The sequence below is a fragment of the Ornithodoros turicata genome, chromosome 3 (genome assembly GCF_037126465.1).
Source record: "Ornithodoros turicata isolate Travis chromosome 3, ASM3712646v1, whole genome shotgun sequence".
NCBI classification, from domain to species: domain Eukaryota; kingdom Metazoa; phylum Arthropoda; class Arachnida; order Ixodida; family Argasidae; genus Ornithodoros; species Ornithodoros turicata.
In genome coordinates, this window is record NC_088203.1 from 17,119,730 (window position 1) to 17,135,609 (window position 15,880).

A 15,880-nucleotide genomic window follows, 5' to 3' on the forward strand; every position below is an offset into this window, starting at 1 on the left:
GAATCCTAGGCAGGGATTCGAGATTCGCGAATCCGAATCTCAGTGCCCAAAACGACGATTCGAATCTTTCGAATCCACCAATTACGTTTGTTTGTTTCTTTTTCAAATTGGCGCCTCCAGAGTTCGCCGAAAGCCTCATTGGCCGACATAGATGGGTAGAAATCCAGCGAACCGGTGGAGATGTAGGAAGGGAGTTGCCTCAGGACAGAAGCCGCCGATATTTCGAACAGAGACTGTTCTTCTTCTGGGCACCGTCCTCATCATTGGCATGGTATTTAAAGGGTTAGGTGTGACGTGTTTAAAGGTTTAAATTCGCATGAACCTTTAAACACGTCACACCTAACCCTTTAAATACCATGCCAATGATGAGGACGGTGCCCAGAAGAAGAACAGTCTCTGTTCGAAATATCGGCGGCTTCTGTCCTGAGGCAACTCCCTTCCCTCATTGGCCGACAGGCGTTTTCTTCTTTGTTTATTTACATTACAGCGCCATCCCGCTTGAGGAGCAACAACAACGACAACATTGCTCTGGACCGAAGGAGTTCAGGCAGGAAATGTTACATTACAAGTTTAAAAGTAACCTGGTTTTGCTTTTGATTGTTGCTTAGTTTTGTGGAAATAATTCACACTCGAGAATTTATGCATTTCATGTAGTCGACGAACAACACGTTAAATAACTTACGTTTAAGAAGAACTACATGGTATATTTTTTCCTGAAACTGAAGCATTATTTGATTTGTTGGTGTCATATTCTGCTTCAAAACATTTTTCACTACAAGTGTTTTTTTTCTGTTTAAACTCTTTTAAAAGAAAGGATTCGAAAGATTCGAGTTTCTTAAGGTAAGGTTCCTGGATTCGTAGAACCTTCCTTGGATTCGGATTCGGATTCGAAAAGTTTTGGATTCGTCCCATCTCTAGCCACAGCCATCGTTAGCCACAAGGGAGATTGGCCAGGGCTTTAAAGTTGACTACCTGTTGCGATGACGATGACAATCTGGCGGGAGAATGTGATGGTTGAAGTGATGGAGGTGGTGAATACTGAAGTTGTTGTTGTTGCTCCTCGAGAGCGCTTATCCGCAAGGGAGAATGGCCAGGACTAATAAGGTGCGGTCAACAGGATGGTAAAACCGAGTTAGAACCAGTTAGAGCCGGATATGAATGAGATGATGCTGTGGAGAATAGCCCGGTCCCTAATGCCGTTATGGGAGGCTCCAAGGGATAGCAGAGATGTCAGGGAGAGCGGAGCACCGATGGAGAGAAGAGGGGGAACGAGAAGGCGACGACGAATGGTGACATAAGAGGGGCAATCAAGGAAGAAGTGATGGACGGTCTCGTCTTGATCGTAGTGCGGGCACGCAGGTGACGATTCGAGGCCAAAACGGTGAAGATAGAAGTTTAATGGGAGGGACAGGCACCGAGCGCGCGTTACAGAAGTTTCGGTCTCACGGCAGCCACACTGCTCAGGTTTCCAACGGAATGAGAGTTGCTCATAGCCAGGACGTGGAGGGCGCCGCCGCGCGAGAGAAAGGAAACGTCTGTAACGCGCCCGGACGATGTCAGCAATTGGAGGAAGGATATCCAGGATTGGTCCCGAAAGTGCCATATTGGCCAGTGTGTCAGCGGAGACACAGAGACAAGAGTGATTGAGAACTCCCTTGAGATGTGATGAAACACAATTCAACCGGTAATTCGCAAGCCGGCGACTCCCATTCTCGGTAGGAGTAAAAACGGCAGCTGCTGACAATGACGTCACGACTTTTGCTGCTGAATTCATTGGACTCAATTGTTCCGCTCGTTGGTGGTAGGCAAGGTCGTGCTGAGGCCTGGGAGGTGGTGGGTTCGAATCCTACCACCGGCTGAGGTTTTCTGGCAGACCGCCGCACACAGCCACAGTTGTTTCGCGGCGCTAACAAAAATGCGATGTAAACGGGCACCATACAGGGCTAACATCACGCACTGCACACACACTCAACCAGGCAAACAGGATTATGCGACTACGGTTATTTCCCGTAGCACCCCCGACCCCGAAATGTTGCAGACATATTTGACGTTACATTAAAGGTGACGTGGAACATCGTCGCTTCGTGTACTGTAACGTACAAAGTTCTGGTACATCCTGCGGGGCACTGTTTTTAGGGTCGACACTAAAACCCCCCGCGACATATGCTTAGTGATGTGAACTCAAATCATTAAAAACAATTTTATCTCTTTGACCAACCACCACATGATTGCCATTCATATCCCGCCTCCTAACTAAATATCTTTCCTGGATTCATAATATTCTTAGGATCGAAGGACTTCTTGATGGACCTCATCAGTTCAAGTCCATCCTTCCCCACCTGCCGGAGCAGCAAGTCTTTCTTCCCTAGGCCAATGCCGTGCTCGGCCGAGCACGTTCCGTCCAGCCTCAGGGCCCGATCAGATATACGAGCAGATACTTCCCGTGCCTTGACGAGCTCTTCTTTGTTACTTGGGTCGAAGAGAACCGTCGTATGGAAGGTCCCGTCCCCGACATGCGCCAGCGTCGAACCCACGATGCCCACGGCTTCAATGTCCTCCTTGGTCTCTGTTATCAGCTCGGGGAGGTTCGATATCGGGACGCTGACATCGTTTAGGATACCGCGAGCTTCCGATTTCATCGTTCGCGTAGCAAAGTATAATGAGTTCCTGGACCACATGAGCCGACTCCGCTCTTCCTTGTCGGTGGCCCATTTGAAGTCGCCGCCTCCGCTATCATGAACGATTTCCTTCACATCCTTGATGTATTCGCTAGTGGAGGAGTTTGTCGCGTGAAGGTCGATGAAAAGCGTAGGTACCGCGGGCGTGAACTTGTTGGTAAACTGGTTACACACTCGAATGGACAAGTCGTCGATAAAGTCCACCCGAGCGACAGGGATATTCGTACGAAGTAGAAGCAATACCGTGTCGATGGCCGATGTTACCGTCGGGAACGTACAAACAGCCGTTGTTATCACTTCGGGCAAGCAATACAAGCGAAGGGTGGCTTTTGTGATGATACCCAACGTACCCTCAGAACCGATGAACAGACTCGTGAGGTTGTACCCCGCTGTGGATTTGAAGCATCGTTTGGTTTTCCCGGCGGTATCTATTACCTTACCGTCCGGAAGGACAACCTCCAAATTCAGTGCGTTCTGACGCATGGTGCCATAAAGAATCGCGTTCGTTGTGGACGCAGACGTGGCGCACATTCCGCCAATTGAACTGTCCACGCCGGTGTCGACGGGAAACCAGAGTCCAGACTGGTGGACGAAGGCGTTGATTTCACGCCAAGAGACTCCCGGCTGGACAATGGCGGTGTGGTCGTTACCTTGCACTTCCAGGACTTTGTTCATGTTCTGGAAGCAGATGCAGACGCCGCCGTTGACTGCCTGAACTCCGCCTTCGAAACCGGAACCGTAGCCGTATGGAACCATGGGCACTCCGTGCTCATAGCAGGTACGAGCGACTCTGCTCACTTCCGCGGTACTTCCTGGGAATACGACTATGTCCGGTGCAGCTGGGTTGTAAGGGCCCTGATCAAAAGAATGCTTCTGCCGTACCGTAGTCGAGCGGTTGACATTTTCTTGTCCAACGATAGAGGAGATTTCGTCGATGACGGCTTGGCTGAGAGCGCGCGTACGCTGCTGGGCGAGGAAATGCATCGACAGGCGTCGGAGGAATTGTGAAGGGATCATAGCAGTCTTGCGAACTGTTATCGTGCGTGAAGCCAAAAAGACAACTGTCTTTCACTACTTCTCCAGTGCCTTCTGAAGACAATGCGTTATTCGAAAAGGTCGCGTGCCAGTGGGACACAGTACGTCTGGAACGCGCCAGAAGGGTTTCTTCTTCTTCTTCCCATGGAGAATGGAAACTGGGTCATTCCATGCCAAACGCCTCGGAGCTGACGCTCGACCCTCCTCGATTTTGTTATAAAAATTCATACTGATTCATTGCTTGGGGAAAACCACTAAAACAAATGTTTTAGCTGCCATCGCATAATAGTTGTCCCTAAGTGTCTGTTTAAAGTTACGGGTTCAGCCCCTGACCACCCCTGCAGTCTACGCGTGCCGCCGCCAAAATTATAGAGATGTCGCAATTGTTTTTATGTCGCGGTAAGGGAGAAGTGTCCATCTACCTCTGCCGGAGTCACACTGGTTATTCACTATACACGAACATCCCGTCATACATGTATGAAGAACGTGTATAACAAACATCCCTTAAACATGTATGATCATACAGTGCTGGTCACACTGCTTCCCATACGCGAAAGAAGATCCAGTTGTATGTTGAAGCACCTAGATGGCATCGGATACGCTAGAGCGCCAGCGAGGATGTTTGAGTTTAAAGGGCTGTTGAACGTTGGACATTGAACGGAGAAGGTGAGAGTTGCGGCTTGCATCGGCGGGACGCGGTATGGCTAGGTGTCCGCGCTTTTGATCCTGAACGTTGAAATGGAACGTAAAACGCAAGTATTAAAGAGTGTTTAACTCAGTATGTGCGTGTGTGTGTGTATGAAGAAAGTCTACAATAATGACCGTAGCTTATCCCAAATCCCAAGCATGGAAGAAAAAATGAGGGGGCGGGGGTCATTACTACAGTTACGTCATTACAGCTAACATATTATTACCGACATGGGTCTCAAGCTGAACTCGCAAGGGCACCCCCTGTAGGAGGCACACAGGTGAAAAAGTTAGGGAGGGGAGTGTCACTGAACATTTGGGGGGTGTAGGGAGGTCTGGATAAATCACTGCATAATGACTGCCTCCAAATCTGCTACCTCACATGTAATTGAAATGCCTCTGTTATAACCATCTCACTGCACAAGAAATCGTATTCCTAATTGCCGCCAAGCCTGGGCAAGCAAACGACAAAATTCTTCTTCTTCTTCTACAAATCAAAAGATAAATCGAAAGTGTCCTAATGCAATTCTTCTCCTTCTTCTTTTGAAAATTTGGTGCTGCTAAAGAAAAAAAAACTGTTTGTGTCGACAATGATACACAGCTCGCTGTTACAGCTATAGCGGAATTGTGGTAACGATGGCCCCAAATATTTGCAACCCAGGGATTTTTGCAGCAGTGAGAATCTATCCCGGGCCCAGTGACCCCAGTGACGGATCTGGGGGGAGGGGTAGTTGGTGATCGCCCCTCCCCCCCTACGCGCTACGACAAAGAAACCGCCCCTGCCCGGCCCTCAAAGTTCTGCAAAATGAAACACAAGTTATTCACACAAATGGTCAACGTTGCGCGACCGGGATACAAGGTTGGCGCGATTCAGTGATTTGCCCAGAAATTCACTGCTGGGGGGGCTATGTTTGGTGAAGGTTCCACTTGCGGAATCTTTCTTAGACACGGAAATAATCGTGGCACAATATCTGGACAGCTTTCCCGTTTTATTTGAACATGTTATTAACACACTACATTAGAATGCAGATTCATTATGAACGGCATTTCAACATTAAGATGCATAATCACGCGACCGACAAAGAAAAAAGACTAGCGCCTTGTCTCAATGAATACCTAGCAACTAACGGTGAAAACCTCAGACGAAAAAAGCAGAATACCTCGCTTGATTGAGTTGGGCGCAAATGGTTCTTGATGATCCACATTAAATTTGCGTTTGCTCGTATATGCGCGCAATATATGCATTGAACAATCACCCTCAAATAATTTTGGACAAATGCATGGTACGATCATCTGCGTGTCTGTGGTCCTACAGCCCAAGTTTGACAGTACAGGATGTAATTCGCTGCGCCTGACTCACTACCAGAACGTGTTGTGGCCAGCTGGTTGGGATCACCTGAGAAATTTCAGGGGGGGGGGGGGTGCAAAAATACAGGGAGGGTGTACACCCCCTGGGGGGGGGGGGGGGTGTAGAGAAATCCCTGGCGCGATCGGTGCTTCTAGTCGCATAATGCACATAATGCTTGGAGTCGCGAAAGTGATCACCATTTCTGGCATTCCACGCCGAGACTGGGGATTGAGTTCGCCGGTTTAGAATCCGTGCGCCGGCTGTGCTATTGCCGCTGTGCTGCCTGGGTGTTTTCCCTGGGTCTTCCTCAGACGCATTGACACAAATGTTGACATAGCCCTCTATGAAGTCGGCCCAGGACTCACGACCCCCATGCGATAGTCGTGATCGACGTTGCCTGTTTGAGCGTGGTCAACTTCGGCAAGCAGTATGGTTTCATGTTTCATCACTACACCACCACCTATCACCATTTCCATTAGACATGAATCTGAACTTAGTCTTACCTGACGTAAGCGGAATTGATTCTGAATATCATAATCCCCGGATGAAGCTCACATAAACACGACAATTTTCACCTAACTAGGTATTTATGTGGGGTTTGAGGACATGTTCACCCAGCTTTGGGTGTTTCCGCACCAGAAAAAGTGGCAACATTGATCACATGTGGACATTTCAGTTCCAGTATCTCTCACCTCCATCCGTGATAAATTTGTGATATGTCGTTGTATGTCGTAGTCGTATGTTACCATACCGTCACCATTTATTTAGTGTAATGTAACAACTACGATTAATTACGATGGTCAGCCATTGACCGCAAATTACCGAGAATATATTTGGCTTTCGAGCAGCAGCTGAAAAAATGGCAGAAGACAGGGAAGTACTGCGTGAGATTTGGGATGGAAAGCTACCTGTTTGCTTCAGACTTGCTGAGGAAGAGGTACACACTGTACAAGAACCGGAACCGTACTATGTAAGCATCTTCACTCGAGAAAGTGAATAATCACAACCATGACCAGAAGCAGAGCTACGCAAATGCAATATCCTACCCCTGCGTAACGAGAAGATGATCACGTCTTCACAAGACTTTCAGGGTTTTGAGCAACAGGTCTCGATCGTATTATGTTGTGAATGTCACGGGTTCAGAATGTGCATGTTATTCTCAGATGTTAAATGCAAGGGAAGCTGATTTTGTGAAATTTTCCATTTGTCAAGTAACTCCCCATCATTGAAATGCAATAGTATTGTTGTGCAGCTTCACCATGGTTTTACAGTTCCGTAAGTTATGTATCTGTCATAAGTATGATGTTAGACCAGTGTTACCAGCCCGCGTGGAGTAGTGGTTATGTTGATCGCCTTCCACGCCGAGACTGGGTTTGAATCCCGGCACCGGCTGTGCTGTCTGAAGTTTTCACCCGTTTTTCCGACAGACTTTGCAGACGAATTTTGGTATAGTTCCTCCTGAAGTCGGCCCAGGATGCATACTAACCTCCCTGTCCCTTCTTCCTTCCTGCTGTCCACGCTCCATCTGTCTATGATGACGATGATACGCAGCTCATAGCCACTGTTGCTAACATGGAATAAAAAATGTATATACATAACGTGACAGAACCTGGTGCATGGAAAACACAAAGCTATGAGAAATCATATAATGAAGCTGTTTTTAAAATTCCATTTGGATTTGTGCAAAATACCTGGTATACTTGGTTCTGCTGAAATGCAAGATTCGTGTTCAGTGATGAAAATCGCAGCACAAAAACAAAAACAGTCAGCAAAGGAATCATGTAAATCGTATCCGAGCAGCATGTCTAAAAGAATGCCAAGAGTGCAAACACTGTCAGGGAGAAACGGCTGTTATTTCCATATAGACGATAACATGGAAGCAGTTACTTGAAGAAATCTCAATTTTCTAAGCACAGTACACATTAGCATGGCATTTGTGACACTTTATCTTCCCACTCTACTTCCCACCACTCTACTTCCCACCAAGCTCCTACACATGTTTGCAAGTCGGTGACGAGTAAAATTATTTGCTTTTTAACAGTTTTTATGTCACATAACTTATTCTGCCCAGTGCTCAGTCTTTTTTTCGTCGTGGAGTTCAACCAGTTTCTTTCTCAATTTTTGTTTGGAGTTAGACTATTTGATTAGAATTTGTAACAGGATTTTCTTCTCTTGCAGTTGATGCTTCCTCGCCTCAGCTATTTCCCGCTTGTGGTAGACAAGGTTCACAAACACTTCTCAAGATTTGTAGATGAGAGGTATCACGACAATGAGATGTGGTTGGATTTCAACGGACAGCCTCTGAGATGGTATGACACATTTTTCTCGTTAAAGTAATTTTCAGAGTGAGTGCTCGATACTAACGTGCGGATATCACGTAATTAGAAGTTCAATAAATTATACAGCGAGGTCCAAGTGATATGTTAGAAAATGCGCTAGAATTAAAATGTGTACAAGTGAAATTAATTAGTTAGTTTTTCAAATTATAAAGATTAGAGCCAAAATGGCAATGAGAAAGTTGTACATGAAAGAACTGATGTTCTGAGGCTGGAACAACATAGAAGGGACAAATACATACAAAGCCTCAAATTGCCTAAGAATCAAATTGCCTTTCATCTTTCATCGAGAAAGTTGTAGCTGGTGATACAATGACACGAAACCCATTGATTGAAACTTTTTGCCTCTAACAGATCCTTTTTTGCCGAATCCAGAGACTTACTTCAGGATTTGCAAAAGGTCGATGCTGGACCTGTTGGAGACTCGCCAGGAATGTCAATGAGAACTAGTCTTCATTCCATATCAGGACGCTCCAGAGAGCTGTGACCCGGTGCTCCTCGCGTGTCTGCGACAGGTCCCACGTTGATTTTTTGCAAACCCGAAAGTTACTGCTTGTAGCCAGTAAAAAAGACAAAAAAAGAAGGATGCGTTAAAGGTACAAAGTTGCAATCAACGGGTTTCATGTCATGGTATCGACCACTACAACTTTCTCATTGACATTTCGGCTCTAACCCTTGTAACTAAAAAGCTGACTAATTAATTGCACTATGTAATTAATTACAAAAAATAGTTTGAGTATCCTCACACCACTGGTAATGCTATGTAGTCCGTCTTTTTGGTGTGCGACGAAGAATTCTATTTTTAAACGTTGGCTAATTTTTCGTGACACACCCTGTAGACTGCATTAATATTTTCAGGCACTTACCAATCGGAGTCTTGTACGACTTGTTGGCAAGTGACTCGGTGCTGCCTTGGAGTGTAACAGTACACTTTCAGGTAATAACTTCAGGGATGCTCTCTCATACTCTTCACTTATCCGCTTTCCTTCTGAGTTATCATCCTATTCTGTATGAGCTGATGTAATGGAATATTGGCAGGGTGCCTCACTGTGCCTTTACCTGTCAGAACTTTCCAGAATCCGAAATCCTTCACTGTACTAGTCGAACGGTAGTGGAAGCGCACTTCATGTCGTCCATCAAAGAGGCAGACATGTTAAAACACCGCAGCCAGGTCATGGGCACAATGCAGAAGAAAGATCATAATCAGCTCTGGATGGGACTACAGAACGGAAAGTTCGACCAGTTTTGGGCCACAAATAAGAAGCTGATGGAGCGTATCAATGGGGAGTGCTTCAAACACGTCCCATTCCGGGTCTACATGGTGAGGCTGAACTTGCGTCTTGACGAACTGATGCACGCTGTGTGACTTTGTCGTTTTTATTAAGTTTAAGTACAATACCATCGAATTTATGGAATGATGTTGGCAACCTGTGCAGCTTGGAATGGACCACCAAGAAGCACACCTTGAACTGTACGGGTGTTACGAGCGTCTGCTAGTAAACACCGTAGATTTCGTATGAGAAGTTTCGCTTTAGATAGATAGATAGAGGCGGTAGCAATGTTGAGACTGATTGCGCAAGGCATGCTTGATGCTACTAATGATAAGAGACAGAAATTGTGATATGACCTGTAAGGGAATGCAGTAGAACCTCTCTATCGTGAGGTTGGTCGGGCCACTAAAGAACTTGACTATGTCAGTACGTTCATGGTTGGGGTTTCAACGCATTGGGCACTGCAGGTTTACTTCACTCTATCTGTATCTTCACTATGTGGTGGTTCACTACTTAGAGGTTCTACTGTATAACACGTCAATAATGAAAATGAAAAAAAAAAACAAAGGTTGTTCAGATGAGAACTGCAGACATAGCGAGAAACTCTTTATTCTCTTTTTCTTATGGTTCTTGCTTTCTTGATGGGACGATGGGGAAAACGAATCTCAATAAATACTACTTCATGTCACTGCTGGACACCAAATGCCCTTAAAGGATCATTAAAGTGGTATCTAACATGGCCAAAAACTGCTGTCATCTTGTAAAGCAGTATGTGAAAAGCATTCCCACAAAATATTTGTCCAAAGTTGTTTCACCACGGTGCAATTAATTTGGAAAATCGCTGCCGCGGTGACAGGCCGGAGCGCTCCAACTGCAGACCACACCCACTCTACTGTGACGTTGGTGGTAGAGAGCCCCTCATTCGTTCATAGGCAAAACCGTCTGCTACGAACATTGCGAGCTGTTTCTTGTTGACTTCTATTCTTTATATGGTTTATATCATGTTTTCTAAAAAAAAACAAAGCATATATGCAGCCCGAGAAAATGAGATTACGATCACAAGAGTAATATATTCGTGGCTTCTGTGCAATCTCAGAATTCACAGTAGCAGAAAGCAAGCGATGGCGGCGGTATTGTGGCGCCACCTGTTAGCCACTGAACCAACTGCACGATGAAAACGGGTTTTCACTGTACAAGCGCAGTTAATTTCGGGCTGCACCACTCGTTCTTCCCGTGGTGTCTGCGGTCCCAAAAAATCGTGGTTGTGTCGTGGACAGCCTTCAAACCTTCCGTTTCGGACATCACGTAGCCGGAGAACGCATCGTGTCTCCGAAGCGGTAGCAGACGCTCCGGCCTGCGCGATGTTGCTCACCTCGATCACGTGATCCCAGCTCCAATGAGGAGCAACCTTTCCACTTGCGTCACATAGTGACGCGCGTGGTGGCGCTCATCACGTGCCTATCGTGAAGGCGAAGGAGGGTGTTTCGCGCACGGGAGGTTCAGGGAGCTATTGCAGGCGTCCCAATTTCGCTAGGGTTGCACTAATTGTGGGAAAACTGTTTTCGGCCGCCTAACATTCCATACTGACCAAGAACAGAAACAAAGTTGTGGGCCTCTACACAGCTCCTTTGGCTCGAAACCGTGTTTCGTCTGTGAAGCTGTCCACTGGGAGTCACCATGCAAAACATATTGTCTACGGTGTATTGTCACTGCACAATACGATTTACAAAAGACAGTCGGAGAAAGCAGCTGTGGACGAGAGACACGAGCCTCGCGTGACATAGAAACTGCTCGGTGCGTGTTTACTTCGTTTTTTCTTCTCGGCTCACGCGCCGCTTATAAATGCTTAAGCATGCTCTGTAGGTCACCTGTGGTCATTGTTCTTTCGCAAGAGCTCATTTTATTGGTTGCAGAAGATGCCGGAGCGAAAAACAACAATGGGGTGACTTCCATGCTCCTTTAAAGTACCACAGAAGTCACTTTTAACACCCCGTTTTCTTCGTATAAAGCTTCTAAGCAGGCCAGTAAAATGCACCGTAAGAAATTATTCACCCCATAGGGTCATAATGACTGCAGAAATTGAATTCAAAGTACGCCGCGAAAAGCGACCGTGCGTAACGGTGGCGGAGAGCAGTACCAGCCCGTGATCTGCCTGGGACCTCGCAATGACACTACAGGGGACAGGCTCTCTGATTGGTCCAGGGAAATGTTGCTTGGCACTCAGCTGTTGTCTGCTACTCGGCTGTTCGGGATTCTGAAAAAGCATTGCTCCTGACTCAGCCATGATTCGGCCGCTCCCTCTATCCCCAATTCACCGGGGGAACTGGCAAAACTGGTTTACATCCGTAAAGGGACAGGGTGCTGACCCCCACTCGCCAGCGACCCACAATGAGTTGCCCCTGTAACGTCATCGGTGATGTGGCATCATACCTTCTCCTCCTCGTTACACCCGGAGTGGCGAGTTAAGGGTGAACGCGCGGAGCCATGTTTATGCGAGTTTTTTTTTTTTTCTGAGAAACAGATTGCACACTCCAAACCTTTCGCGCTATGCAGTAAATGACACACACACACTTTCATCACACGTCTTAATTTGAATTTTTTTGTGTGTGGCCCTCTGTACTCCTTTAAATGGCGAAACATGCTCTCTGTCACCTTGTCACTTAATCAGCTCATCAAATCTGGTGTCTCTGTTATCAGTCGGATGATTCACTGGTCCAGAGACTGGTGTCGCCTATCACAGGCACTGGAGAGAAAGCAACCTTAGAAAGCCTGCTTCAGCAAGTAGTTCCAGAGGTGCTTGGCGAAGGTAAGTTGCCCGCTGCCACTTCCGCACCACCCAATTGTGGACTTAAATGTCATCGTTTGCAGGTGGAATAAAATACTCCGTCATTACGCATGGCATACAGGTTCCCTTGGACACCCCCTTGCAGTGGATGAGTGAGCATTTGAGCTACCCGGACAATTTTCTCCACTTGTGTGTCATACAGAACTCGTGAGGCCTGTACTGGGCTTCTCCAGTGCAGTCTGCTTGTTTTTGCCAAGACCTTTTTATCGTGTAAATATGTGGAATGGAATTCCATGTACCATGCACACAACACTGAATTCCATGAGGTATACTGTGCAAGGGCTTTCTTAATATTAAATTATCTGGTGTTGTTAAAACAGAGGTGTACCTGTAGTCGTTTCTCTGCTTCCTCTTCATGATTACGGCCCAGCCTGCTTATAACCATATTGACAGTAAAACAATATATGATCTTTATATCAGGAACATGTACATATGTACGGCTCGTGTCAGAGTTAACCTGAACACCTCCGCTTGAAAACAACGTCTTCGTAACGATGGACACCCCTCTAACTGTAAGACAGATTACCAAAACACCCTCCACCGTTATTTCTACTAAGCACCACCAGGATCCGCAGGTTGGAATGACGTTCAAATGAACTCTGATGCGAGCTGTACATGTGGAATGCCACTGAGCATATTGCGTTTGTTGAAAGAGCGATTGTTCCTGACTTTCTCACGTTGTATGTGATGCTAAGTTGAGATGGATCTCCAAAATTAAGTTACTGCAAACAGCAGGTGAGACGAGTGTTTGGACCTCGTTTGGGTATATATTTTTAATTAACGGTAACCCTTATCAATAAATCATTTCATGCTGTGACGATCGTGTGGCATAACCGAAACCCGCGTACGCCTTGGGCTGCGGGTACACGTCTGGATGTGCGCGCGTGCGGATTGCACCGATGACATTGCTGCGGGTTCAGGTATGGATTTTCATACCCGCACTCCTCTCTAGAAATTACTGTAAAAGTCATTAATTGCTCATTTACTTCACAGTTTTGGTGTGCTGTGTAATGTTGGTAGAAAGTTTCTTTCTGTGAGATTACGAACACATTCCGTATTTAGTTGGTTTTAACGTGCCCCCGAGTCTAACGCGCATCGTCCTTGAGGGCGCAAAAATACGCCATAAATAGAGCCTGAAGTTTTAGGGTTTTACCCGATTCTTCCCCGAATTGAAGGTTGCCTCTCTAGGGTTTGTTTAGTTAGTTTGAATAACTGAGCCCGATTTCTCCCCGATTTTAGCGTAATGGAAGTTTTTTTCACCCGAATTCACATGAATTTAGTGCACATGTTTATTTACCCGATTTTTACCCCCGAATTTAGAAAAAAATATTTCCCGAAAAACTTCAGGCTCTAGCCATAAACGCGAGTGAAAAGGCAGATACCAACAGCAACAAAAGTATTTATTTTCACGGAGTCATTGTCAGAGTCATCGGATAACTCCCTAGCACCTTCAACGCAGCGCACCACGTCATCCTCTGTGCCGTCAAGCATGCTACTAGAGCAGCATTTCTTGAAAGAGTTGTCCAACGTTGCTGCAACGTCCAAGCTGCAACGTTCGTCGTATGTGTCCAGCGGGTGTCATTGTGTGGGAATAGCCTGAGAGCCAGTCGCTGTACATTTCACACACTCTGTCTCTCGGAGGCTTGTTCAAACAAGCATACGTCCGGAGGCTGTAATTGCGAAGTCATTCCTCTGGGAATGATCACAACGTCCGTTTGACATGCGCTCATTTTGTCCTTTACACGATCACTCACGTGGCACGTAAACGAATCCAAAACTGGCATGCCGTGCGGTCCCATCGAAGCGCCAGGCCTTTTTCGCCGCACAACGTCAATCCAGTCGATCATAAGATCCGTCAATGAAAAAATGGCTAGGAAGCAAGCGAGCTGGTGAAGATGATGCATAATGTAAAAACCCCCGAGACTACGGAACACGAAGGGACAGACACAACACGAAGTCTCAAAAGTCTCAGACTTCGTGTTGTGTCTGTGCCTTCGTGTTCCCTAGTCTCGGGGTTTTTACATTATGCATAAGATCCGTGTCCATCCAGACGTTTTCGTTGGCTCGGACTATCGCACCGCCGGGGGAAAATGCGTGCCTTTTGGTAGTGTCTTCCGCCAAAATATCAGGCACGGCAGCAACTTGTGGCCGTCAGCTGTGCAACAAAGCATTGCAGTGGCATGGGCCTTTTCATTTCCGATGGTGACAATTGGCACTGGCTTGGCTCCCTTAGCTTCAATCGTGTAATTTGCCGGGAAATCGAAGAAGATTGGCGTTTGGTTCGCGTTCCCTATCTGTCCCATCAAATCGCCTTCGGAGCTTGAGCACATATCTTTCAAATCAAATCAAATGCGATTAACTTCTCCTCGTACTCATCCGGCAATTTCTGTGAAACTGTCGCGACCAAAGTGGGGGCGTTGCGCATCGTCAACCTCCCTCCGCGCCATCTCAGGGTGTCTACCAAATTGCAGCCTACAAATTCCCCGACTTTTCCAGGTTTTCGCTGACTATTCCGCACGAATTCCCTGACCAAAACAAAAGGGAACTTGGTGCCTGCTGCTACCTTTTGATACCAGGTCCCTCATAAAACACATCATTTACTGAGTGTTAGTGAGGCAGCCCTACGTTTCTGCCTCTGAGCTTGTCGTATTGGTGAACTGCTACTCGTGGCGACGTTGCTGCGGTGTGGTCTCTCAACCATGATCTGCGCTCGCAATTCGCTGAGCACCGTTATGGCACTTGCCTGCAATTTTCCCTGACTTCAGCTGCTCTCTGGCAAATTCCTTGACAATCCCCAGGACTTTTCCGGTCGCATCAAAATTTTCCGACAATTCCCGGTTTTCCAGCTTGGTATACACTGCATCTTTCGCAGCCGTCCCCGATTCTAACACGCGCCTCTTCTTAAAAAAAAAAAAAAGAAACAGGAAAAAAGTGTGTGTTAGATTCGAGTACCGTATTTACTCGCATAGTTTGCGCCCTTTTTTTACCAAAAAATGACGCGACGGTTGGAGGTGCGCAAATTACGCGAGGCATTAACAAGCCGACTTGAAAAATGTCCCAAATCTGTTAAAAGATGGTCCTTTAGGTGAATAGTACAATACAATCTCGGTGATAGGAATCTCACGGGGTAGCGGAAGACATTCGTATAGTCCGAAATTCGTATAAAAAAAATTACACCAAAATAAAAATTTAGGCAAGAAAATAGACAGTGACTGTTCATTTTCTATAACTGTCAGTGAAAGAAGTTGGTCGTAAGGATTTTCTCTCTTTGTTTTTGGCCAATGCTGTAAAAATTTGCGAGATGATTCAAAAAGGCCCAGAACATGCTTTCCACGCTTTTTCTAAAGCGAGCTTCTCCTAAAGCACGCATGCGTTAGGTGAAGCCAGCTTGTGGAATGCTGACGCGTATGTTGCCGCCAGAAGTTTTCCTGATATGTTCCCTCCACGTGTTCTGGTCGTTCTTTCCTAAGCCAGGGCGATGTCACACAGCTTCACGGTTTATTGTAGTGAGGGATAAAAGGTCAAAACAGAGATAAGATTCCATACGGGGTATCCCTTTGATCTTATCTCCTCCACCAAGGGAGAGTCATTGCTTGCATTACGCAACATGATGTAGGGAATTCGTGGTGAGGATCTCACTCTTTTTTCGAAAGAAGGAGCAGCATGCGCCCCGTGACGCG

At 46.4% G+C, this 15,880-nt stretch overlaps 2 protein-coding genes across 2 annotated transcripts; one reads left to right on the top strand and one right to left on the bottom strand.

Annotated features, from left to right (window-relative positions):
- Positions 1-2,186: 2,186 nt before the first annotated feature.
- LOC135388229 (probable D-lactate dehydrogenase, mitochondrial) lies at positions 2,187-3,798 on the bottom strand. The gene has a single exon (XM_064617639.1). It carries the CDS (start codon positions 3,693-3,695, stop codon positions 2,250-2,252), a length of 1,446 nt encoding a protein of 481 aa, XP_064473709.1. The 5' UTR covers positions 3,696-3,798; the 3' UTR covers positions 2,187-2,249.
- Positions 3,799-6,391: 2,593 nt separating this feature from the next.
- On the top strand, positions 6,392-12,521 carry LOC135388230 (autophagy protein 5-like). Its single transcript, XM_064617640.1, has 6 exons — positions 6,392-6,718; positions 7,927-8,057; positions 8,943-9,021; positions 9,151-9,405; positions 12,053-12,161; positions 12,224-12,521. The coding sequence occupies exons 1-6, from the start codon at positions 6,608-6,610 to the stop codon at positions 12,349-12,351; spliced, it is 813 nt and encodes a 270-aa protein (XP_064473710.1). The 5' UTR covers positions 6,392-6,607; the 3' UTR covers positions 12,352-12,521.
- Positions 12,522-15,880: the final 3,359 nt, after the last annotated feature.